The 26,223-nt window shown below is 34.5% G+C and overlaps 1 protein-coding gene across 8 annotated transcripts in view; it reads right to left on the minus strand.

The window, feature by feature from the left end:
* Positions 1-200: 200 nt before the first annotated feature.
* The window catches only part of LOC136025077 (neurobeachin-like), a 271,780-nt gene continuing 245,757 nt past the window's right edge, over positions 201-26,223 (minus strand). For all 8 annotated transcript variants that reach the window (XM_065700792.1, XM_065700791.1, XM_065700790.1 and 5 more), the window contains 10 exons: positions 24,225-24,598; positions 22,296-22,521; positions 21,043-21,227; positions 19,931-20,108; positions 12,958-13,041; positions 9,271-9,435; positions 7,906-8,169; positions 5,609-5,805; positions 2,716-2,867; positions 201-563 (listed from right to left, as the gene is read on the minus strand). In XM_065700792.1, the coding sequence (XP_065556864.1) occupies positions 473-563; positions 2,716-2,867; positions 5,609-5,805; positions 7,906-8,169; positions 9,271-9,435; positions 12,958-13,041; positions 19,931-20,108; positions 21,043-21,227; positions 22,296-22,521; positions 24,225-24,598 (1,916 nt within the window). In that variant the 3' untranslated portion in view covers positions 201-472. The remainder of the gene's footprint in view (positions 564-2,715; positions 2,868-5,608; positions 5,806-7,905; positions 8,170-9,270; positions 9,436-12,957; positions 13,042-19,930; positions 20,109-21,042; positions 21,228-22,295; positions 22,522-24,224; positions 24,599-26,223) is intronic.

A 26,223-nucleotide genomic window follows, 5' to 3' on the forward strand; every position in this document is an offset into this window, starting at 1 on the left:
AGGCAATCAGTGAAAAAAGAAAGAAATAAAGATCAATGATAGTTATAGGTTTCCACTTATGTCGACCGAATTCATAACCAGCATTGATTACACTCTAGGAGCGCCATTGTTTCTTCTACCAAACAGGCCACCCTTTCGTCAAGTTTTTCAGATATGGCCTAATGACTACTAATTGTATACAAATACACAAACAATCACAATTACACAAATCAAATTATATTTAAAGCAGTTAGCTTTTCAAAAAGAAATACATAGTTTGCACATACCCCAAAATAATTTAAAAACGCCAACTTGAGCAGAGATAAAAATATACAGGCTTCATCCAACCAAATCCGTATTCCTCTCACCACCAGAACACAGTCTAACTACAGACTTACTAATAGTCCTCCGTTTAAATAACTACATGCAACTGGAATTACTTTTATTGCTTTTAAACAAATCGTTCTTTGGTTGTGCCTTTGTAGAGAAGCTGCTAGTAACGTTGTTGAAATTCATGATGCCATCTGTTGAAATCAATATGAAATACTACAACGGAACCGTTACTCAAGCCAACAAGAATAAACCTGCAAAAAAAACATATTTACTCAGGTCAAACCAATCCCAGTTTTACATCGGAGAGTCAAAGAAGAAAAATAAATATCAGTTTTTATCTATCAAACTATTCTGAGGAGACCATCCAAATATCACTTACCAGACGCCACTAGTCATTTGCCTGTTTTAGTCAATAGGTTTTATACATCGATTGAAGGAGTCAACCCGTGGCTTTGATGGGATAACACCTTTGGGGAGCCAGTTTAGAATAGATGTGCAATTCCAAAGAAAGCCGTTTCAAGTACTTTGGTTTAGGATTTCCTCTTTTAGGTAATTGAAAAGAGTTGTCTGTCCACATTATTGTCTTGTTGCCCTACAACATGATGGCACAAGGAATGAAAATTAATCAAATGAGTTGAATGGATGTATGTTCAAAAGCTTCCGTTCTGGTTCGGTGGAAGTAGAACTTACCCTACTTTTCTAATTCCAAATTCTCCAGAAAGCTACCTTGTGAGTTTCGAAAAACCCGGTATAAAGCAGAAACTGGTAACTGGAAACAGATCTGAGGTAGAAATTATACAGAGGGGTTTTAAAGCTGAGTGGAAGGTTTTTGGACTCCCAACTCCCTAATGCAGGATTGTCTAGATCTAATCGAAGTGCTCCCAAACAGACACGCTAGGAAATGAATTCCTAGGAGACATAAGCTGTCTCGATTCAGCTTCTTGATATTTAAAGCAGATGATATGGAGATGACGGTGATGGACCTCTGATTAGACATAACAGTTTCTTTATTCTTACTGAATTGAAGCTGAAACTTTAGACTATTTCTCACCATCCAGAAGATCCGCTTGAAGGGACAGGATATATATATATATATATATATATATATATATATATATATATATATATATATATTTGAAGTTGTACTTACGTAACCGTCACCTGGCTACCGTATCATTATCACTTTTACTTACATTTTATGGAACCTTTTTTTTTTTACATACTGTCGTCATCCCAAACTAATAGGAAATCTAGCATTCACATTTTAGATATTCACGGTTGGTCTATCCCTAAGCCATATCCTCTAAAATAATTCCAATATGTGTGTATTATTATACGTTCAGACAAGTCCGTTCACTTGAGAGGGGCCCAAATTTCATTTTTTTTTCTAGCTGCATCACAATTTTTCTTGAAGGAGGCGTGGTCCTTTGGAGGGGGGAAAACCCTCGCTCTATGTGCATTTATGTTATATATGCATTTATGTGCATATATTATGTGTATTATATGTGCTACATAAATACAATGTTGATAAAACACACACTTTGGTCAAACCTACACACGGAAGGGGAAGGCGAAAGGGAAATAGGGTCAACCCCTTCCTTTATTAGAAAAAAACTCGTTAGATTACACGAAAAACTTATTCATTTGGGTGCCTCAAAATATCCGTTGATTAAAGCGAATAAACAGAATATTAAAGACTTTTTATTTGCAGAAAGAACTAATTCCCAATATTCATCCAAAACTTTCACTTTTACACATAGCAAAGAAAATTTAACATCAAGGGTTCAATTGTTATCGATAACATTTGTAAACATTAAGAAAGAAAAGAAAGGAAAGAGGGAACGTATTACGAACATTGAAAGAAAATTACTGAAAAATTAGAAATTACTGGAAAAAGAACTAGGGAGGGACCTAGGAGCTCTATAAAGATGACTGTTTCAGTTCGAATTGTTGGACAATAAATCTCTTAGAAATCAATTAATTGCACTTTAAAAATTAAAAAAATAAATAAAATTAACAAAACGTCTGAAAAATCAAGGTCTAGAACCCTTTACAAAAATGGAAAAATATGGGTTATCTGCCATAATTTACAAGCTAAAACCATAAAGTGGGCAAAGATTCAGAATTCGTCGCCCATCTTTTCCCAATTTATGGAAAATTACGCTTCGAGCACTTATTGAAAAACAAACACCATAAACATATTTCCTAGTTTCTTTTCATATCTTCACATAAACACTAGCTAGTTTCAAAAAAATTACTTGCGTTCTTCATACCAAACAAAAGTGTCGTTCAAATTGTTCAGTTGCGTCGTTATGTACACCAATAGTAAAAAAAGAAGTCAATTCAAAGGAGAATCGTGTAACATCCTTTAAGAGGACGAAGCAGAAATTGAGAAATACTTACTTTTGGTCATGAGAGAGAGCCAGAGATTTGATTGGCGCTTCACAAGCAGGATAAGCATAGAGCAAAGCTAAAGAAAAAACGCGCCAAACCTCTACAATGCCTCTAGTACCAGCAGTTATCAAATATTCACCATCGCGGGTCAGCAAAACACACTGAAATGTAAATAACAGTAACAAGTTTTGAACAAATGACACGCCTATTTTTAAAATGCATTGATTAAGTTTCGAACAGGAAATCAAATTATGTTGAGGGGATAATGATGGCTGGTATGAGGAAATACACCGACCAGAAAGAAATTTATAGCGATACTTAAACAACGGTCATAGAACCCTGTGAAGAAACCTTTCTTGACCCGGATGTACCTTTAGCTTACATTTACATAGGTCTGTTAGCCCCCTCTCCTCCTTTAGCGATAAAAACCGATGAAAAAGTACTGAAATCTTCTGCTTCAACATACCAAAGTATCTTCATTTCTTTAAAGCTGAAATATTCTTAATTTAAAGGAAAAAAAAGTAAAAAATTATAGGGCTCCTCTGCCAGAACAAACAATTTCAATGGTTACATAAGCCTACCTCAAAGCTCATCAGCGTCTTAAATGTGGTCTTTCGGAAATGTTCTTCCCGATCATAAGCCATTTCCCATGTGCTCAGGTGGAAATTGTCATATGTGGGAGCTCTTCCTGCTCTAATGTCAGTTAACGTTCACCGAATCCCTCCCTCCCTGAACGTGTGTCTTACATGAAAGCGTGTCAAAAATACTATTTCCTGTCTTTGATTCTACACAATGGGGGATATAAATCCCAATCTGTCACATTAGAACACAATGGATTCAGCGGCCACTAAGTGTTATTTATATCGCTTTCTGTGCTACAGAATACAAAGACATTGCAGAACTAAGTCACTATGTCTATTTTCATCCTTCAGAATATAAAGAAAATGCCGATCAGGGTCACAGCATAATTTTCGTACAAAAGTGTCCATAATTTTCAGGTTTCCTCTAACTTTTTTGTCCCTGACTTCGGTTTTTTAAGTTTCATTTAAGATGTATGTCTAGAGAGGAAGGAGCAAAAGTACCTGTTTGCTGCAATAAATAAAGCTGTTAATTGTCGCATTTTCTTTGGTACGCGATAAGAATCGCTGTGTAGGCTGCAATGCTGAGCCAAAACATCCAAAAACTCAGATGTTCCTGTCTATACCCAGTATTTAAACAACAATTTGATTTGAGTTAAAGATGGGTCTCCCCTAATCTTTATATGGCGAGTCCAATGGCGAATTAAAACATCTACTAGGTAAAAATAGACTTCACCGGTTTTCCACAGGTGAAACCTAGTACGAACATAGTAGAATCACGAAACCTAGTATCTACATCCAGCAGAAAATTAAGCAGCAAAGACGAGAAAAACACGAATTTCGAAAGACCTATTAACGAAATTCTATAAATTCATCCATTTCTTCTGTTCAAAAGAATGAAAAGATTACTTTATTTTTTGAAACTGGAAATACCTAGGAAATACTAGGCATCGGCAGAAGAGAGCCGAACTGTAAAACAGTGGAATACAAAAATAATCAATACAAGGCTAAATAATTCGGATTGAACTTTATTTACTTAAAATATTGACATGTAAACTCTATGATAAATGCACTGAATTTTTACAGGACTGTGACTTTTACTTCAATGTATGTAATCACACCGACAAATGGACTCCAAATAATTTTTATACAAAAACAAATCCTGCACATCGCATGAATAAAACACGGCATTCTGAGCCTCAACTCTGTTTTTCCCAGAAAAACATAAGTTTCTTCATAGAATTTGTATTTAATTCTTTATCTCGATACTAGGTTAAATTTGTACATTGAGTGTTAGATTCCTCGCCATTATTTTTACAAAGATCTTCACTTTTTAGTGTTTCTCTGACCTGTCAAAATCCTGCATGTCATGTACATCAATTGTTCTTAAAAAGAAAACTATTTTGAAGTGTGTCAGTTCTACAGGCTCTGTATCATTCCTAAGAGTAAAAAAAAACACTGCTTTTGGGTCGAGTCATTTAAGGTAATAGTCAGGTAAAACTTTTGACATATCGCAATTACTAAGTAAATACTTTATTCCACTGTTCAGGATACAAACATTTTCTGTTTTTGTATGATTTTACCATAGAAATGATTTTATTTTATATTTTAGACATTAAAAGCATTAGGGAAGTATTAAGGATGATTTTCTTTGTCAGAAGCAACTTGGTGCAGATTCAACGTGAAAAATGTATTGGATGCATAGCAAAATCTTTCTTTATAAAACTCCATTATCTGAAAACTGTACTCAGCAGCGTCGGTATTTAAAGTTGAAAATCTTTTGTAAGATATTTAGTGTACCAACATTATTGAGAGTGTGACAACTGCAAAGAATGGCAGAAAATTTAATTTGTGGAGAATCAAATATGTTACAACAGTCTATTGTCCTGTGGTGGCGCAGGGGGTTTGACCTTAGCTTGGTAATACAAGACCCAGAGATCGGCTGCAGGAATGCACTGCAGGGCCGACGCAGGGACCTTAGTAGTCAAGAAGCGTCGTTAATCTGATACAATTACAACAGTCTATTATGACCTTCTTTAAATAGAATCACTTAAAAAAAAATGCATTGCAATGTTTGAATCAATTTTTTGTCTTTCTCAAAGAAAGCTTCCGAGAAGTAAATTTTTCGTTCTTTTTTTAGTTGTCATAATTTTTCATTAACGCTTGCAATACCCTTTCCTTGCAAATGAGATCTAATTACACACTAGCCCGATGTATATTTTGTACACAAAATTGACATATGGATATTATTCTTCTAACAAGCATGGCCCTGGTAGAACTTTGGTGCAAGAATTTATATATATACATAAATTAAAAAAACTTACCGAAATATTATCACCATGCGATTCATGCTTCAAAAGTTGACCGTTGACAGTGCTAGCAACAATATGACCTTGTGAATATCCAACTACAGCAAGGCCCTCTCTGCTCAAGCTTACCGTTTGCGGGTCAATGACTCCAGAGGGGACGGGTAAAGCCCGAAGTAAATCACCAAAAGTCGTATGAACAAGAACATGACCATCTGAAATAAACTTTGGTTTAATCTGACCTAGGAACAGGGGTAGATTATTGGTGGTTGACCGAGAGTGGCGCATTAGTCGTCTCTTGGACGAATTTTCAATATCAAATTGACAATCAAAATTAACAGATTTTTGTAGTTACTAAATTGTCGAAGAATGAGGCCAGGAACAATGAATATTCATTGTCATACAATGATTATCAAGTAACAATATACCACAATTCGGACCACTTGATTACCAGACGGAATTCATTTTTTTTAGAAGAAAACCAGGGTTTTCGATGGTGCTAGTGGAAATAATAATTAATATCATTTTGAATTTCAACTGAAAAACTTCAAATGTATGTTCACTAAAAGCTTCAGGATGATGACAATGAAGGTTAAGCTTTCTGATTTCTTTTCTATTGTTAATTTGGAGAGTCAAATAACATATTCACTTTCTGATGGTTTCAAGACTGTGTCAACTAGATTGGAAGTTTTTAGCAAGACAGAGTTTAGCTAAATAGTTTAGCTGATGAAGTCAAATACACACAATCAGTTAAATTTATGTTAACAGGGTGTGAAATATAAATATAAATTTTTATCACTTGTAATTTGCTTTCAAAGCCTTGTGCAACTTAATTAATACCTAATCATAAAAATGGATATTCTAATTGTTTCTTCAACGGAATCACTCTTCAACTGTTTGGCTTTACCTTTTATTATTTATGATCTTTTGCCAGGAGTAAAACCGTAAAAGCATTTATTTGATTTATTTATCATTTATCGTTTGATTTATCATTTTAAGTGATGGTACATGCAGTTTGGAATTTGGAGATCTAGTACCTCTACATAGTTAAAAACGCACTGACTAGACAAACAATTATCTTTTCCCGCTCTTGAATATCAAGAGGGTCACCTCGCAACCCAAGGGTAAAACCTTGGCTCATGTAGCTTCTCTGGCCTTTGATCCCACCATTTTCCCATTTTTCTGAAAATTTCTTTTTACAAAACTAGAAGCTACTAACTAGAATACCTTATATGATTATTGATCAGCCTTACAAGTTCAGTTTACAAATACGTATTAACATTTTTAAATTTGAATATAATTACTTGTTCAATTTCTTTACGTATTTGAGATTCTAGATGTACTGACTGATAAATAAAATGAAACAAAAGTTAGAAAAACAATCAGTGGGCGATCATATAGTCCAAATAATGGTTGTCCTTTTCCACTTAAAATGTGCTCCAGACCACAGCTTAGATACCAATATACAGTTATGAAAACTCGATATATTTTTGGGACACAGTGCGCGGTAGCGATGCTAGTGGCTGGAGACAGGAAACTTGTATTGGTATCTAATTGGTAACAGGAAACTGGTACTGGTATCTAAGCTGTGTATGCAACAAAACAAAATTGCGTTCCAACTTATGGTGTTGTAGTACGATCTACGCGTCGGAGCGCAGGCTTGGAGGAGGCACCAAGTTCAGAGCTCTGTATCAAAAGCTTCTCATGGGCAAGATAGGAGTTTTCATGACTGTATTGGTATCTAAGCTGTGCTCCAGACTTAATTTCTCTTTCTCTCTCTCTATGGCCCTGTTTCTGTTTCTCTCACAGTTTAATCATAATTGTCATATACATGTCAAAATCACCATGCACTTTGTAAGGCAATGTTCTTAAAGATAATAGTCAGAGCCAGATTTTTTTTTAGAGCACAAGGCATAAGGGTTCAGGCTCATTCCACTCTCTGAAACCAACACCTCCAAAATCAAGGCCTTATCTGGATGAGCGAAGAGGAGATATCCAGTTTGAACCCCTTTTACTAAACATAAAATATTAATTATAACCACGCAAAAGTATTCAAATAGTTTTGTCCAAATTATGACTGATATTCCTCCGATTTTATGAAGTAAACATGCCTCTGCAACTATATAGCTATAGACTTACTAGAGTGTCCTGAACAAGAAATATTTAATTTTTGCGAAGCTTTAGATACACCCTTTCGATTTGGATACGAATTTAAAGGTGAAACAAGCATTGCTGGCTTTTTAAATAAACGAATTAGACGGTATCTTATGTGTACGAAACAGAATAAAATGAAGATGAATAAAAAAGAGGCTAACCTTGTGAGCCACTGACAACTAATCCCATCTCTGCTGATACAGCCAAACAGACAATTATCCTATCATGTCCCGTCAGAGTTGCACGTGGAGTAGGTATGCCTCCTTCACCCATTATAGATTGAGACCTTGCATTCCAATGCCATAAAAGAATGGTACAATCTTCAGATCCCGATGCAATATAGCAATCAGAGGCTATGTTGCATTCGGAGCGGGCAAGACATGTTACAATCCCATGATGACCAAAAACAATTTGCTGGATTTTGGCTATAAGAAAAGTCTGGATTTATTTTGTGCCAATTGAAAAAAATATTTACAATCAAATTACAATAACAAAAGAAAAGAAAAGAAAAAAAGAACAACGACGTTAAGCAATAGGGTGTAATGAATTTTTTCGCTTGGTTTTGAAATAATTTAATGTGATTTTACATATTGAAACGAAAAAGATTAATATCACATAGCCTTTTGTGCCAAAATAGCCTTGAATATGGAAATACTTAATTAAAAAACATGCTATGTTGTTGTTTGTCTTCAATTACTCCCAGTTGGGGCCCGTACTCCTTGTTTTTATCAGATAAATTTCCCTTTTCTCTTATGCATATATTTGCCTGCAATAAATTTTATTTAGAAGTCAAATTTCCGTAAAGGCGAGCCTGTTTCGCAAGAGGGAAGAAATTGGTTTATATTGAAGTTCTATTTCTATTTAGCTAAATCTTGCCATTGAAAAATAATTTATACGTAAAGCAAGTTCAATTATGAATTCCCATACATTTTATTGACCCATCACGTCACGCTATGGAGAAAGGCGACCTTATCTTTTGATGTACATATGCTTTTTGAGTTCATTTCTCTTCAAGACTTTAAAGAATCGATATTGGAATTGACATAGGTAATAGAAGTGAGTTATTTTCTACGACTGTATTAGATTATTTTCCCCAAACCCTGGTGGGATTAGGAATAGAGTATTGAAAATCTTCGTCATTATTGTCGTCAATTATTGTATTCTTCGTCATTTATAACCGGAAGATAAGTAGCCCTCCAAGGATATATTTATTAGTGGTGACACAGGTCATGGTACCCTGGGTTAAATAGTTTGGCACTTACTCCCCCCATAGGTAGTACGCCTGTCGTACCCACACTGGTTATAATATCAGTACGCAAGGAACTCGTGGGACCGTTCGAACTTGTTAGTATACTGTAGCGGAGGTCAGTAGTGGCTCTGTGTTGCATTCACTGGCATCGCCAGAACAAATCATCCCTATTACACACACGCCCTATCTAAGCAAAGGACAATCTATTAGCACAAGGATATGCCACAATATCTTTAACGTAATACAAGGAAGGGACAAAATTCTACAAAGAACCTACCTGTTTCAGTTGAAAATATTCGGAAGGTTCTATCCCAGAACCCGGCAGCAATCACAAAACGGCTGTCAACCGTGCAGACAAAGCAGGATGGCTTGATTAACACTTTTTGACTAAAGCCATCACCAAGATGCCTTCTGGGAATGAAACTGCTGACATTGGTTGTTGCTATAAAAAGTAAAACCAAGAATTCATTGTATCAGTTTTAGTGATTTAATAGCAATTGAAAACTTGTTATTCATTCTTTAAAAACAGGAGCACTAAAACAAACTGGAAGCATTTTTAGGATTCACTTTAAAGAGAAACGATAACAGTGGCGTCACTACAGATGAAAAAAAGAACCTTGACCGGCTTAATACTAGAACCTTGATAGCATAATAAGGGGGTGCAAGTTATTTTCACTGATTACTCTCCTCCTCATTAGGCAAAGACATGACCTGGGCTTTATGTAAATTCTTTCAAAAAATATAGTATTTCATTTTTGCTAGATCTCATTGTCAAACCGAAATTATACGAGAGACGATCTGGTGTAACAAAGACAATCTGTCAGTTCTGGGTGCCTATTCAGGTTGTTTACAGTGATTGCAGTATTTTGAAGGTTATTAAGATGAGAGTTTTATTTTTTTTTGTTTAACTTTTTCTTTATATGTTGTGTTTAATTTAATTTAACTTCAACATTTCTTTTCCGTTGATAAGGGCTCCCGGACATGGAGTTGAAATATTCAGATTTTTATTATTTAAAGTTTGTTGTAGTTTTTTTCAACTGTTTTATTTAATTTATACCCGTTTTCTCTCTCTTAAAATCCGCAAAGAGAACTCACTCAAAGAAGAACCGCGTAATTTGTCCACCATTTTTTTTTCGAATCTATTATTTAGAGTCTCGAGAAATAATCTGAGAAATAAATTATAAAATGCTGCTTTTATGCAGCTAGCAATTATTTTCAATAAAAATCTTCCAAGGAAATCATAATAAATAATTAAATCTGGCGTTACTTTTAAAATACATTATCATTAAATAAATTATTTTAAAAGCCTTAATCTGTATTTTATCTGTCAAAAATTATTTACGTAATAGGTGGGTTCAATTTTTTAGAGAGAGAGAGAGAGAGAGAAAGATGGGTTAATTAATATAAATAAACAAAACAAAACAAACAAATGGCCCGAAGCAAAGCTTATTTGGGCTTACAATCCCAGTACACTTACAGATAAATATAATACGAAAAAGGAGAGAAAAAAAAATGAATAGCTAACTGCAGAGAAAGACCATGTCCAAAATGCTTAACTTTAAAGGGACACTAACTGATTTCAAGTGTTATCTACGCTTCACATTCAAAAATAGATAGCTACTTCTTATACTGAAATAAAGTTGTCAAGCATTAAGCCATCAAGGCAAAAAAGCTGCAATAAACTATTCCCTTCATTCACCCTATTTCTTCATTTCATTTCATTAAACCTATAAACATTATAAGACCAATAATAGGGGAAGAAAATAGCAGCCTTATCGAACCGATGTTCGCGGCTCCTTCTGAGCGACGCAAAGTGGAAACGAAAATCGAAAATAAAAGAATAAAGACTAAAAAACACAATAATCTAAAAGAAACTCACACTACATGAAATAGCCGCGAAGAAACCAAGAAAATAGACAATTACTTAAAATGGAAATTGAGGTTACACTCAATTAAGCCTACTGATAAGAATAAAAGTCAATGAACCTAAAAGACAATTTCAGATTTTAAATTAGTCGAAACCACGCTGAATATTATGAGGGTTACAATTCCCTTAAATCCGTGCTAATGTTTACTATTCCTTCCTTTCATGCTTTGACATTTCATGATTACATACACAGAAATCATCAATGGTTACATATATACCTCCTTTTTCATATTTTATTCAAATCTAACTTGAGACTTCTGACCCTTCTCTTCCGCTATTTAGCAACAGCATTTTAGACTCTGTCAACCAGGGGACAGGTTTGATGCTAAGATGGCGCCATCTAAAAATGGATGCCCAAAGCAAGTTAAAAAAAGAGGGGATAGCCACTATTTATTAATAATTTGCGTCAATACTTTTATGTCACACAGTGCTTCTTTATAGTTTAGTTAAATACAAATTAGAACTATCCCCTTCAAAATATCTTTTTATGTTCCTACTATAAAATTTAGATTATGAATAGAGGCACCCGGTCGCAAAAAAAAGAGGGAGGGGGGAAGGTGCAATGATTTCCTTCAATTCTTTTTCAATGAAGATTAAAAATAATGAGCATCTAGAGGGGAGGGGGTGATTTTTTTCTATTTCTTGAAGAAAATACTGAAAAATTCCATTTTTGGAATTTAGGCATGCAACTATAAAACCCCTTCGCCGCTTGACGCCCATGGTTATGGTCTTGTTTTCTTTCAGCGACCCTCTATTTTTCTGGGAAATGAGTCCAAATTGACTCCAATGACTCCAATTTCAATTCTTTTTACTGAAGATAAAAAAAAGAGCATCAAGAAGGGAGGGGGGGGGGGTATTTTTTCTGGTTTTTAAGGAAAATATGAAAAAAGTCGTCTGAATTTAGGGTACAATCGCAACACCGCTGGCCCACTGATTTTTCATTGTTTTACCTTGTAATTTTTTTCAATTGTTCATATTAAGTAAGCGGCGGCGATCCATCTTTTCCTTTTCAATAAAAAAAAAAAAAAAACTTTTTAGACATCCAAATTAAATGCATAGGAGGTTCAAGATTAAGCATGTTAAAAAAACCTTTTTTATGCTTTATTTTGTACAAAATATGTTGAAATAAAAGAAAACCACGAGTTTTGATCCTCTGTAACGAAAAACTCTTTTCCTTACAAAAAAAAGAGTAAGCCACAATTTAATTTTTTAATTTCTTCAAGATGCAAATAAAAGAAAAATTAGTAATTTCTGGATTTTTAGATATAATCTACAATTTTTCTAGATATTACTTCGAAACTATGAATTTTCATCTAAAACCTTTTTTTCTTACTTAATTTTTGAGTGTTTTATTTAGTTGAAAAGGATCTAGTTTTTCTGCTTATTTTTTGAAATATATGATCAACAATAACTAAAACTGCTAATTAAAAAATGTTTTTGACATCCAAGTACCACTGCACGACACGATGAAATTCAAGTGGGACCGAACATCAAAGTGATATCACTTATTACATCTTATGATAAGGAAAAGCTAGTAAATAAATAACCAGTTTTTAAGCCCTAGTCCATATTCCATACTAATGAACAAAAACTCAATATGCATAATATTAAGTTTCGAAACTAACAATAATCTAAATGTTGTCAAAATCGTTTAAATTTTAACAACCAAAAATTCTATTTAACGGAAATAGCTACTATATTCATTTCCTTGCAATATGATCAGAATTGGTAACAAACTGGGACTATTTTCAACGTCAAAATACTGTTTTTACATTTTGACAGCTTAAAGGTTAGGAACATCCTAGCTAATAAGGTGATTACCAAAAAGCGAAAGGTAAAACTCACTACAAGAAGAATTAATTAAGTTGGTCATCTCGAAAACATTTGTACATGGTATTCACGGTGACATATCCTTTTAACGCATTATTATTCTTAAGGTTAGACTGCTAGTAAGTAGACAAGAGCATATTATAGCATATGAGTCTTTAATAACGCACAAGACCACGTATTCCTCTAATATCTTTGATTGTGACTTACTTAGTACAGGATCCATTGTTAGAGGTAAGCTGTTCAGGGCGGCCTGGGATGCGTCTGGGAATCCAGTTCCCTGTCCTGCTTGCCCTGCAAAAGTACAATTCTTTAACGCATTTAATTGTAACACATCATATGCCCATGTTGAAATACAAAGCCATAAGGAGGTTTTCTACATTTATTTAGCTTAAGGGGAATTGGAACTTCCTGGGAGGTTGTAAGGAGGGATACTTTGAATATATTGGAATAGAGGAGGAGCATGCGTAGCTGTGTTGACCTCAAGCGGCTTGGTGCTGCGGTGAGTTGTTAGTAGTAGTAGTAGCATTAAGCTTCTAGAATGAGTTCTATCATATAAATGTTAAGAACCCATGTTTTTAACATAATGACACGCGCCACCAACCACTCAGATCTCAAAGGGTTTGAGCAAAAAATACAATTATTAAATTAGAAATCAAATGACATAGCACTCAAATTTTTTTAATTGCTGGTTCGTATGTTTGAGTGAATGAATTTTCTCTCATTGGCCAGTCGTTTGCTATTATCCTTCCGTGGCAATTCAAAGGTTTTTGGATTTTGTGGAAATCGTGGATGTTGATGAATGACTCGCTTTTGGTTGTTAGGATGGGGTTTTAATTCTTCTAATTTTGACTTATATTCTTCTTTTAATTTCACTTTTTCAATGGTTTTTATTAGTATGTTTTTTATCACAATGGTTCTTCGCATTTTTTTGGTTTTTCTTTTGTCTTATTAGGCATTTTCCTTAATTTTTTTTTCTTCGCGCTGAAGCAGAGGGGGTTGTCCTGTTGAGATATCCGCTTTTTTTTTTTAGTATTTCCATTTGACCTTAAAAAACCCATTTTTCTTACATTATTCCTTACTCAAATATCTTACTCATGTCAAGAAATTATCTTACCCATGTCAAGTATGTCAAGGTGTTTGTGTGCAGACTAAGTATATAGAATATATACACTTATATATACTATAACACAATGCTGCCTGTTATAGCAGGGGCATTTTCTGGTATATTGAATAGTGCAGAATGGCCCTTGTCTTGGGCTATGTCTATTCTTGTGCCGTTATTTAAAAGGGGGATAGATTAAACAATGGGTATTATAGAGGTATAAGCCAAAGTAATGTGCTTAGTAAGGTTTTTGCTAAGATATTATGTCGTAGGATAGATAGTTGGATAGACCAAAATAGAACTTTATCAGATTCGCAGACTGGGTTCAGGAAAGGCTATAGTCCTATAGATCAGATTTAGATTTTATTAGGATGATTAGGAAATAAGTTAGGAGAAAAGAGGGCAGGCTATTTGTCACATTTTTGGATTCAAAAGGGACGTTTGATGGAGCGCATTGAAGCTTAATGATAGGATCATTGTAAGCACTAGGGCTACCAAGCGCATTTGGTAAGATTATAGCATCTATGTATAATACTGCTAAGACTGTAGTAAGGGTAGGCAGGGATTTCTCTAAGATTATAAGGAGTAGACTTGGTGTTAAGCAGGGATGTACATTTTCTCCAGGCTATTTTCATTGTATATAAATGATTTTGAAGAATATTTGACAGGCAGATGTGCCTCAATAGTTAAGCTTTCAAGTGCAAGTATTATGACATTACCTTTTGCGGACGACATAGCATTAGTAGCGGAAAGTAAAGAACATTTGCAACAACTGCTAGATCTAGCATCTTCTTATTTTAGGAATAAGAAACTAGTACTAAACGTAAAGAAGTCGGTGGCTACGGTTTTTAGGAAAAGCAGAGAACAGATAGATTCGCAGTGTCAGTTCAAATATGAAAGTGGGACACTAGACCATGTAGATGAATTTCAGTACTTAGGTTGTAGGCTATTGTCAGACGGGAAATGGAAGAAACATCTTAAGATGGTAGAAAGTAAGGGAAATAGACTGCTAGGAATATTATGTAAAAGTAGTGTTAAGGAAATTAGGGATGTAGGACTGCTAAAGTATATTTGCATTGCTAGAGTTACATCGGCTTTGCATTATGGGGCGGAGCTTTAGGAGGTTTAATAAGGGGTTGAATTTAGAAAGAATGCAGTTGAGGTTTTTTAAGCGTATGTTAGGCCTTGATAATAAGTTTAATGGGTTAGTGCTGAGAGGGGATATAGGAATAAAGTTTATGAGACAGAGTAGGTTAATTAGTATGGTTAAATATTGAGAAAGGGTGTCATCGATAGAAGATGATAGTCTAGTTAAACAAGTATTTTTAATGATGATTCAAGATAGGAGTACGAATTCATGGCTAAATCAGGTGAAGAATATATTAGACCATGCAGGTCTAGGTAATTGCTGGAATGAGGGAAAGGGGATATGAGGGATGGTAGGGACTGTATCTAGGCTAGTTGCTACTAGGCTAGAGTCTCAGGAAGTTCAAGTCTGGCAAGCTGAGAAGGCCACATCGCCGTCCCTTGGACTAAATGCGGAGGTCAAGGAGAACTGGGGCGAAGAATGTTACCTAAAAATGGGATTGGCTCAAGTAGACTTGAATGGGTAATGTATGTAAGAGGGAGTTTTATGCCTCTTGGAGAACCTAGGAAATATTTAGGGAGAAACATATTGAGGCATGGTACTTATAGTTGCCCTATGTGTGGAGAGATGGATGAGTCTTTGCACCATTTTTTAGGTGAATATAGGGAGTTGTGCTTGGAAATATTTGGTAGGGAGGTCGGGGGAAGAGAGACTTGTCCAGGTGGATATGAGGTATCGTGATAATTTTCTTAAATAATTAGTTTTAGTGTCTTTTCAGTCTATGTTTGGTTGCTGTATTTTTTCGCTTGTTTTGTGTATGTCACCATTGCCCAATTGGGCTTTCGTGTGAATAAATCTATCTATCTATCAATATATAATGAACTTTTTGGGCGAAGGAAAAATATAAATTTACGACTTTTTTCCCACTCATATGCAAACATAAATAAAAAAAAAAAAAATTACGAACGAAATAATATGCAACTAAGGTAAATAGAGAGAATTAGACGCTCTGTGAGGAATTTTACAAAATATACACAACTGCTCCGTAGATTAAAAAAGATCGATATTTCTTTTTAATAAAATTTTCAAAATTGTCTCGATTTACTCCATTAGACGAAGCTTGAAAACTGAGACTTAAAATACCCCTTACAAAATTTCATCAATATTTTCAAATACAAGCGACGACCACAATATGCTCCAGGAGAAGATGCTTCAGTGAGGGAGGAGCGGGCTGGAGAATTAATGATTCCTTCAAAACTCTAAAAGAGAAAAAGAGGCTGGCAACAGGTGAGGCCCCTGGTATTCTAATGCTTTCCCAGTCTATGGCATCACTCAATTGAGCAAGCAAATTTAAGAATAAGAGTGTATTACAAAATTTGTTTTGTCCCAATAACATTTTTATAACAGTTTGCAGATAAATTTTTAGGACACAAATACAGTTTCTTTGTGTATTTTCTGCCTCCCCCTCCCTCTCTCTAAAAGTCGGACATATGCTTACATATGCTTACGATACTGGCTCAGCTGTGATAATTAAGCGCGACTTACGCCAATTATGTAACTTCCCAGGAGAGCGAAAAAAAACGGAAAAAATTTGTCAGCTGTGGTTGCTCTGAAGGATGAGGCTAATGGAGATAAAGGGAAAATATTCTTAACCAAATTTTCATGCTCTAATCACTGGTATAAACTAAATTTAAGTATTCCGAACGAATCCAAAATTATTCCAGTTCATGGCGTATGCGAGATATAGATCTGAATACGGATTGTTTTTCCCATGGACAATTTTATGTTGCATGTTCAAGAGTCGGTAAACCTGACAATCTATTTATATGCACAGACAATGGGACATCGAAGAATGTTGTATATTAGCAAGTTTTACGTAGTTAAAAACATATATATATCTATCTATATTCACAGGTGGGACACAGGGACACAACTACAATGGCGCGTAACTAATATGGCGCGTAACGACTTACGCGCGTGGGGGGGCTTGGGGGGGTGCGAAGCGCCCCCACCAACTAGGTGTTGGGGTGGCGCGAAGCGCCACCCCAACAGCTAGTTATTTATAAAGTACTAGTTTCGGTCTTGTATTGGTAGTTTTAAGACACGGAGACTGAGCTATTGGAAGGTTTATTTGAATTTTTTTCACATAGTGCAAAAGCACTATTTTTAACTACTTTTGAAGAAAAATTACATTATTAAGACAAACTTACGGAAGAAATCAGAATCTCAGAGTTTTAGAACAACATAATTAAGCTTATATAGCAAAATCAGTTTCAGTGAAAAAAAAAAGAATGGAAAAAGAGAAGTTCGAGTAAAACTACAGAAAACTGGAAAAAATGACGACACGTCTACACATCTACAATCTACAATACACATCTACAAGAAACAAGAGCTTTCCTCTTATTCCACTGTCGTCACGGTCCCAAAGCTTCAAATTCTCTATAAAAATTATAATAACAATACAAAAAATGATTGGTACTGATAATACCTTCATAACATTTGATTTGATTTTAATCCTTGTCCATCTCGTTAGCTTTTATTTATTCAAGCCCTAGCTCCTTTTCCGTTAGGGATAAAAAAAGGATGAAGATCATCCAGAACTATTAGTCACATTTGGGAACACTAAGGTAAGTTTGTGATTGTTTAGCAAGTTTTGTACCCTTGTCAAGATTGATCTTTCGATAGTGGTCGTTTCCAGAGATTGCAATTTCAAAAATTAGAAGCCCTAAGAAGAAAGTTTCCATCCTTTTAACCTTTTGCTTCATTTATCTTTAGGTTTTGCTTTTTTGGCCACAAGTTTTTAGCTATATTTTTTAGCACAGATTTTTTTCTCCAATATAAAAAGAAGTAAGAAAATCTTGGACTATTGTCTTTTAACTATCTAGTGAAACAACATAAGTCTCTTATTTCATCTGTGCACCATAAAAAGTATAAATAAATAGTACTCAAGCTATCCTCCTAATTGGCATGAGAAAAACTGATTAGTCTATAAGAGAATGCTCAAAAGTTTCTATAAAAGAATTTCTATAAAATTGCAGACACTGCAAGACTAAACGTGCCTAGTGTCTAAATAATTGATATCTGCTCGGCTTAAGCAAGGGGCCACGAGCAATAAGCTACTCTGATATAATATAGACTCCTGAAAGATCTAAAGTGTAACTGACCAGTCATGACAAAAACAAAGAGAGAGAGAAATCTCACGATGGAGAAAACAAAGTGGACTACGACCAGTAGAAGGAAAAGACAAAACTAAAGCGACGATAATAGAGTTGCTCCAGTACTCATTGAAGCAACAATTGTTGGCGCATAGGGTGTCGAAACCACAGTTTAGTAGATGGGACTTTTTTTTACAGGGACAAGTTGCATGCCCTTCGCCCAGCCTTGCTACGTTGAAAATCAACCCCTGGGCCCGTATTGCCAAGCAGGGCATCGATCCTCTTTGCTACTACAGGGTCATTTTCAATAAGCAAAAAGTAAGTTTCAAGGAAATTACAATTAATATGCAGAAAAAAAAATCTAGGTAACTTTTTTATTTGAGCACAAGCTCTTTTTTTATAGTTAGTTACTTCGAAATTTGCTTTTGTTGACTAAAATAATGCTGCCAGTTAAACAGAAAATTATTTAATGCTAACATCCTCCATTTTTTGGTGGATATTTTTTTCTATGTATCTAACACCCCACTCCCCCCCCCGAAAAAAGAACAATATTAAGCACTAAGAAAATAGAAATTTTACTTCATTGAAAAACAAACCAACAAGACTACAAATTAGATGTGATATCCGGTAACTGAAGCTATCCACATCTTTATCTCCAGTAAATAAAAATCTATGCTGGCTAAAAAACACCAAAGAGGTAGTTTCACCTAACTGATATCAATGCTTCGTTAAACTCTTGAGATATTAAAGGAATTCGTTATGTTTCTTATCCCTGAGATACCTCCCCCCTCAATTTGTTTTGCTATATTCCCAGTAGAAATAAACTAACGTCTTTCCACACGAGTGATAGTATTTTTAAGAAGCCCTTTGATTGTGAAAAAGAAGAAAAAACATTAGAAGTGTATGAACAGAACCCAATGTATCTTTGGTACTAAAGAGGAAGAATAGTACAATGTACTGATAGACTATATGAGATACTAGAATAAAAAGCTATACAAATGATGCAATAAAAGACATACCAAAACAGGTTAATTCAGAAGAGAGCTTCTGGCGCAATATAGTCACGCTTTTCCTGGTACTTATTTAGGAAATTAGGACTATACAATGCCTCTGCATAAACTACGTGAATTAGCAATTATTATTCAGCCTGTTAGACAGCAGGCATTTTTTTTTCAATTCAATACTATTTCAGATTACATTTGTCAAATTATAATTCAAATGAGAGCTTCTTGCAGCATATAGCTACAATTCCCTGATATTTTTTAACGAACTTACAAATTATGCAGTGCCTCTTTATGAACCACTTGAATTAACAAATATTATTCATGCCTGTTAGGGAGCAAACATTTTTTTCAAGACAATAGTATATCAGATTATAATCTATAGCTTTTTGAATTAAAATGGAATAGCTTTGGGCATCAGTCATGGCTATTTGTGGAAAAAGCCAAGACAGATAGTCCAATTGAGTGAGAAGCAAACCCGGCATTAATTCCCCCCTTATTAGGATTGTATAAAAAGGAGGTCAGTTCATTTGTTAACAGATATGTATATCTATTATATGTCCATGCATCATTGCTAGGGCAGTAGAACGAAGGTAGATATTCAAAGAGCCAATATAGTGATAGAACCTATAGTTTTCCAAGTGTTTATCCAGCTTTTCACATTGAATTTAACTTTAAAGTTGCACAAACACAAGTTATTTAATATGTCCAGTTTTTGAAAAATATAACCACGAGGATTGCACAAACGATAGCCTTTCTTCTTGTCACTATTGGCCTTTTTTCAAATTTTGCTTAGATTTTCATGAACAAAACAAAATGAGAAATTTCAAGTTACCAGAATTTCCGGGGTTCCATCTATTGACAGCAAATTGGAAGTTAGACGTAATTGTAAGAACACTGGGCAGAGGGAGCTGGGGATAGGTGTTGGCAGCAATATGAATAATCGGTGAGTTTGTCAAAAACTTCATAGTCATACAAAGATCTTCAGGCTGTGCTGAGAACATCATTGGACTCTAAAAAAAAGAAGAAAAAAAATGATAAGCAAAGAAAGAGAGGGTGTCCTCTCTGGGGTTGGAGCGAATGCAAATGCCCGCTATTTGGATATAAAAAAATAAATAAAAAAAACATCATATAATGAAAATGAAACTTATGAGAGAAACAAAAAAGAAATAAATATAATAAAAAAAGAAACTTATGAGAGACATAAAAAAGAAATAAAATATAATGAAAAAAAGAAACTTATGAAAGACATTCGGGCATCCAAATGTAAAAACCCACATTTCTATAATTTACATTATTCCTAAAAATAACAGTTTCAACCTTCCAAGAACAATCTATTGTTTCAAATCAGCTTTATGGCGAAACTGGGTTACGCCACACACGTTGATTCTAGAAATTCATTTAGTAAAAAAATGAAAAGTAGTTTTGCAAACATCTGAGAGATGTTTTTTATTATTGAGGTCATTATAATGAAATAATACTGTAGAAAACAACAGATATGTAACATGTGTGTTTATCCACGCTATTTCTGTTAAAGACGGTTCTAAGGACATTCTTTATGCATATAAAATTTGATTCATACTACTTTCGGTTTCACAGGAATGCAAAAATATATTTTTTAAAGGTATCCTTGAATGTTTTCGACTGGAGCCTTTTTGTACATATTTAACGGAATTCCTAAACATTCAAAAAAAAGGCGGACAAACCGCCAAATCTTCTCTTTTTTTTACATATATAATTGAAGAGAATTATTTTTTTTGTTATGAAGGAGCCAATTATAGGTTACACATGCTAAAATGAAACAAGAGCAAAAGTAAACAGGAAAAATAAAAACGAAAAGTAAACAAAAATAACAGACATAAAAAAATAAAAAGGAAATGAGCAATGATGTAAAAATAAGGAAAAGCAAAGCGATAAAAATATAATCAAAGAAGTAGGAAAACTTACAACATGCATGGCAGAGCTTCTTGGTGGATGTGGTTCTAACAAAAGTTGAGACGGAGTTTGGCCAAAATTGCGAATTTGATTCTCAATTCCTTCTCTGAGGACAGGGTCTACTACTGAGTCCAAATCGACCGATCCTTCATAAGTCAAATGGTAAAACACATTGGTAGCTCTTACGGCCTCAGGACCTAAGGGAAAAAAGTAATTTCAGGACCTAAAGGAAAAACGAAAAATATAAAGTATAAAACGTAAACATGAAGAAAAAGAAAAAAAACACTCGAAGTAAATGAAATGAAAAAAAACTCAAAGCCTAGATTATTTTGGAGTGGAAGGAGGGAGGTGGTGGGAGAAAGAGAAAGAGAAAGAGAAAGAGAAAGAGAAAGAGAGAGAGAGAGAGAGAGAGAGAGAGAGAGAGAGAGAGAGAGAGAGAGAGAGAGAGAGAGAGAGAGAGAGAGAGAGAGAGAGAGAGAGAGAGAAAGGGAGCGAGAGAGAGAGGGAGAGAGAGGGAATCAACAATTATGCCGCTAATTGTACCCAAGTACTAGGTGGCAAATACCAAGGTAAAAAATAAATTTAAAACAAAAGTGACTGAAGATAAACTCTGGCAAAGCAAGGATGAAAATGTTTCAGTTTAATACAATTCTTTAATCTTTATTTAACTACGTCTCTACATTACGTAATGGGCCTTTGTAGAGTGTGCCTTTTTATAGAACTTGAGTAGTTTTTTTTTACTAGGGCTTGCATTTTGAGTTTGTTGTGAATGAAAATGATTCAAATATAATAAAAATGACTTTATCTACTATCTATTTTATATAGTTTTTATTTCTAATCTATTCATTATCTTGTATTATTCATTATCTTGTTCATTATTCTTAAATAATTCATTGCCTCATTATCATTATAATTATCAACGATATTGCTATATTTCAGTTTAACCTACTAGGTATCCGAAACTAATATTTATAAAATTTTTATTTTTTGCACTTACATATGCTCAGAACCGGAGTTGGGTTTTTTCTCAGGGGTGACAAATGAAGACTTTGCCGCCCCTGCCGCGCCATCAATACAGTAAATATTACAATCTTTGCCCCAAAATATTGGGCTTTTTTTGCCGTCCTCGGGCGTAACACTGGGGGCACATGCTCCCTCTAGCCTCCCTAGACCCGGCCCTCCGTATACTATCTAAACAGACAACGGGCCCCATGTATCAAACGGTTTAGGGCCTAAATAAAACCCAGACTATGATAATGAATTACCTCGCTGTTTGTACCCGAATACTAGGTCTATCCACTGATGTAGTTGACAAGAGACTATATCCGATTCTAAGGCCATTCTATGAATTCGGACAAATTCCTCCGGTGAATGAGCCCAAGGTGGCAAACGGACATCACTGACAGGTGTTCCACTTTCGTCCTTACCCAAGTTGAAACGGTTAGAGTTCACAAACATTTCAGGCATATAGAAAAGCTCAGGTATCAATTCCTATAACACAAAAAGGGAAATAAATATTAGCTGAGCTAAAATTCCTTAAAAAATGTCGATCATTCCTTGCCATTATTAGATTATGTCAACAAGTTCACCTATTACCGTCAACGTTAAAGAAAGGAAAAAAGAGACAATATCATGATATTTTACAACATGAAGAGGAAAATAAATAATAACTGACCTGATAAAAGAAAAGTTATACATCAATTATATTACTCACAGTGGCATCACTTCAAAGAAATGTAAGGGGGGGCTAATTTTGTTGTTTTTCTAACTTCACCATGAAAAGTAACATTCAGAATCTAGGGGGGGGGGGACAAGCCAGTCTTGGTTGAGGGTGGAAGAAATACCCCCTTCAATTGACACCACTGGTCAGTCAGGAACACCCAAAGGGATCTGACGTTGTTTTCCATAATGCTGGATATTTTTTTATCTAAAGGTCTATTAATGATACTTTGTAAATTTCATAATACGAAATCACTTAGTTTCTTTGGCAACGTAAGTGAATATCTCTTGATCATGCTTGGAGCCATTTGTAAGCTTGGAGCGAGATTTCGAAGAAACTTCGAACAAAAAACAAAACAATAACACAAAAAAGGCACACAAAATTTAAAGAACGGTGCCTCGCCTAGCTTACTAGCACCAGCCCTCAGACCGTGATCTCCAAAGTCTATTACGGAGAATATTACTACTGTGATAAATATGTATTAATAATATATGCTATATTTAAATAATAATTTACATCACTTAGACCGTGGTTTCCAAAGCCTACTGCAGAGAAGATTATTACTGTGATAAATATGTATTAATATTAATATGCTGTGTTTATATAATAATTTGGACTATACTTCATTAACAGTCAATCTGGACCTGTCCCAGTTTAAAGCTAGGAACGGGCCACAATTAGTGATAAGGATTAAAATAAATAAGTATTTATTTTAAGTACTTATACTATTTTATTACATATTTTACACTTATATGTACCCTTTAATAATACTTGCACTATTAAATACCACAATTAATTAGTTAATGAAATAGATAAGTAACACATATGCAATAATCATTAACATTTATGTAATTTTTGTTACAAACCAAACAAAGACATAAATATAAGTGGACCTAGTTGTGCAAAAAATTTAGTAGTAAATACTTGGTCGGCTGAGCCCTTCTCCATCCCAAAAAGAGAAAAGTTCCTTATCAAGACCGTTAAATGACGACTATTTTTTCCACATTTGCCCCCCCCTCTTCTCCCCTATAAACGGGAAGTGGTTTGGACTCCTCCCAAAATAAAATCCACGCTATGCCTCAGACTAACAGCAACAGTTTCACCATTATTTGCAACTTGTGTTATATATTCTTATGACCAAGTTGCTTCAGCTCTTTCCTCATCTAGTTATGGTTAGAATTTCTCATCTTGTAAATATTCTAAAAAAAATTTCAAAGCAAACGTAAAACGCAATAATTAAATGATGTAGCAATAAAACAAAGGTTAAAAAAGAAATTGAAAAATATTAGATCAAAAACCAAAAAAAAACCATTTCTAATAAAATTTAGCAGAACAAATGGCATAAAAAGTTAACATTTCCATAATAAGTTAACATTTCCATACCTGAAATACTTAAAAAAATAATTGAACTTTTATTATTCATTCGAAAATGAAGCATTCGAATAACCTGCCTTAAGAGTGGGGAGAAGCTTACCTTGACATCTGAAGTGTCCCTTTGACAATTCTTCCAGGCTGTTTGCATTGACATAAATAACCGATTCGGATAATCAAATTTACCATTCTGCATAGACAAATACATTGTAGTAAACGGCTCCACTCTGAGCATCCAGTTTAGTGTAAATGCTCCTGTTGAATAATGCGTCCCATAATGAAACGGAGGTATAGAGTCATGCTCCCAAGTGGAATACCTCTCCTCAAAATACTGTTTCCTAGCTGGATTTAATGCTCCAACTGGTTTCGAGAGATCTCTGTAGTTGCTAGCAAGACTTAAGTCTAATTCAGTGGCTTCATAATTAGTTAACACCCACGGAAAAATTGGATACTGATTGATGTCGTTATAGCTTCTTCCTGAAAACGAGAGGGCAAAATGTTAACTAAAGAAGAAAAAAAAAGCGCAAAGAAAAAGATGAGCTCAGACTTTAGAACAAGTTTCATTAATAACATTGTTTATTTTAAACACAAGATAAAAAAAAACTATGTCAAATTATGTAATATATATTATAAATTTATGTAAAAATTATGTCAAATAATTTTTTGACATAATTTTGCTCGAATTAAAAGGGTAAAACCAAAGTAATACAAGGATTTGAGCAAAGACAGGATAAAACAAGTTACAAAGACTATCCTAAAAAGTAAACGCATATACGAATAACAGCAAGCAATTTAAATAAATAAGGATCTAATAACTTCCAAGAAGCACACAATGAGGTACGGGAGGAATTGTTATAGAGGGGGGAATAGGATATAAGATAGAATAATAGTTAGCAAGTTTTTTAATTTCGTTCAAAACTTACCTTTTTCGTTGTTGACACCAAAGAATTTCAACAATTGAGACGATGGTCTATTAATATAAGTGGCCAAAAAGAAAAGTCTTTTCTTTTTGAAATCTATCAAAAAAAAAAAAAAAAAAACAACCCAGAACCCAATAAAGTAGTACAAGCAAGCGTTGGATTAATTAGATTTACTATCTGTGCGATCCTGAAACACAAGAAAATTGTCTTACACACAGCAAAAGAGAACTGTTTTGCCTAAAAAAACGTTCTTTACCTTTTTTTCGAGCAGAAGAAAAAGAGTCAGGCTGACCCTTATTTCTTTTCGGCAGTTTTTACATCTATTTAAATCTCTTCTGAAAATACATACTGTTAGGAGCAAAGCCTGTCAAATAAAATGAAAAAAAAGAAAAAAAGAAAAGGACGTGGCGCATACTTCTTGGCGAGGATTGGAAAAAAATTGTTTCGTCTCTTCAATATAACATTCTAAATTGCTTTGCCCTCGTCCCCCCACAAAGAAAAAATGTGTCTGAAAATTTCAACTCAAACCCCCAGCTGGGATACAACACTGAGTTGACTTACTAAGACTAACTTTGGAAACACTCATTTAGGTAGATGAAAGATCCTTCCTCCCCTTTAATCTAATTTTTATCTGTTTGCGTTAAATAGTCTAAAATTGATTATTGCTAAACAACTACAACTTTTATTCCATAAAGGAGTATACTCTCGATGTTTATTTTTTTAACCGACGGAAAAAAAGCTACTGACAGGCTCGATCCCGCAACCCTGAGGTTACGAGTAATGCTCTAGCCAGGCATTCAAGTTCATTTTACACAAAATCCAAAAATTAGAACCGCCATGGGCGGGTACTAGCGCTGTTCGCTAGTATTCAACGGATGTTGCTCACTATTATCCGTCGATGGCAGTTCTATTTTTTGTATTTTGTTCAAATCGCGGGTATTGGCGAATGACTTGCTTTGTCGTTGTTAGGTATTTCGCTTTAATTCTTATAATTTTTGGCTTTTATTGAATTTTATTTATCTTCTAATTTATTGTTTTTTTTACTGTTTTTTTTTCACATTGACCTCCCGCGTTTGTGTTCTTGTTTTTTTTTCTTCGGTATTTTCCTTGTATATATTATTTTATTCGCACTGAAGTAGAGAATCGGTTGTCCTTTCGTAATATTCACTTTGTGTGTTTTTT

The sequence above is a fragment of the Artemia franciscana genome, chromosome 3 (genome assembly GCF_032884065.1).
Source record: "Artemia franciscana chromosome 3, ASM3288406v1, whole genome shotgun sequence".
Classification (NCBI taxonomy): domain Eukaryota; kingdom Metazoa; phylum Arthropoda; class Branchiopoda; order Anostraca; family Artemiidae; genus Artemia; species Artemia franciscana.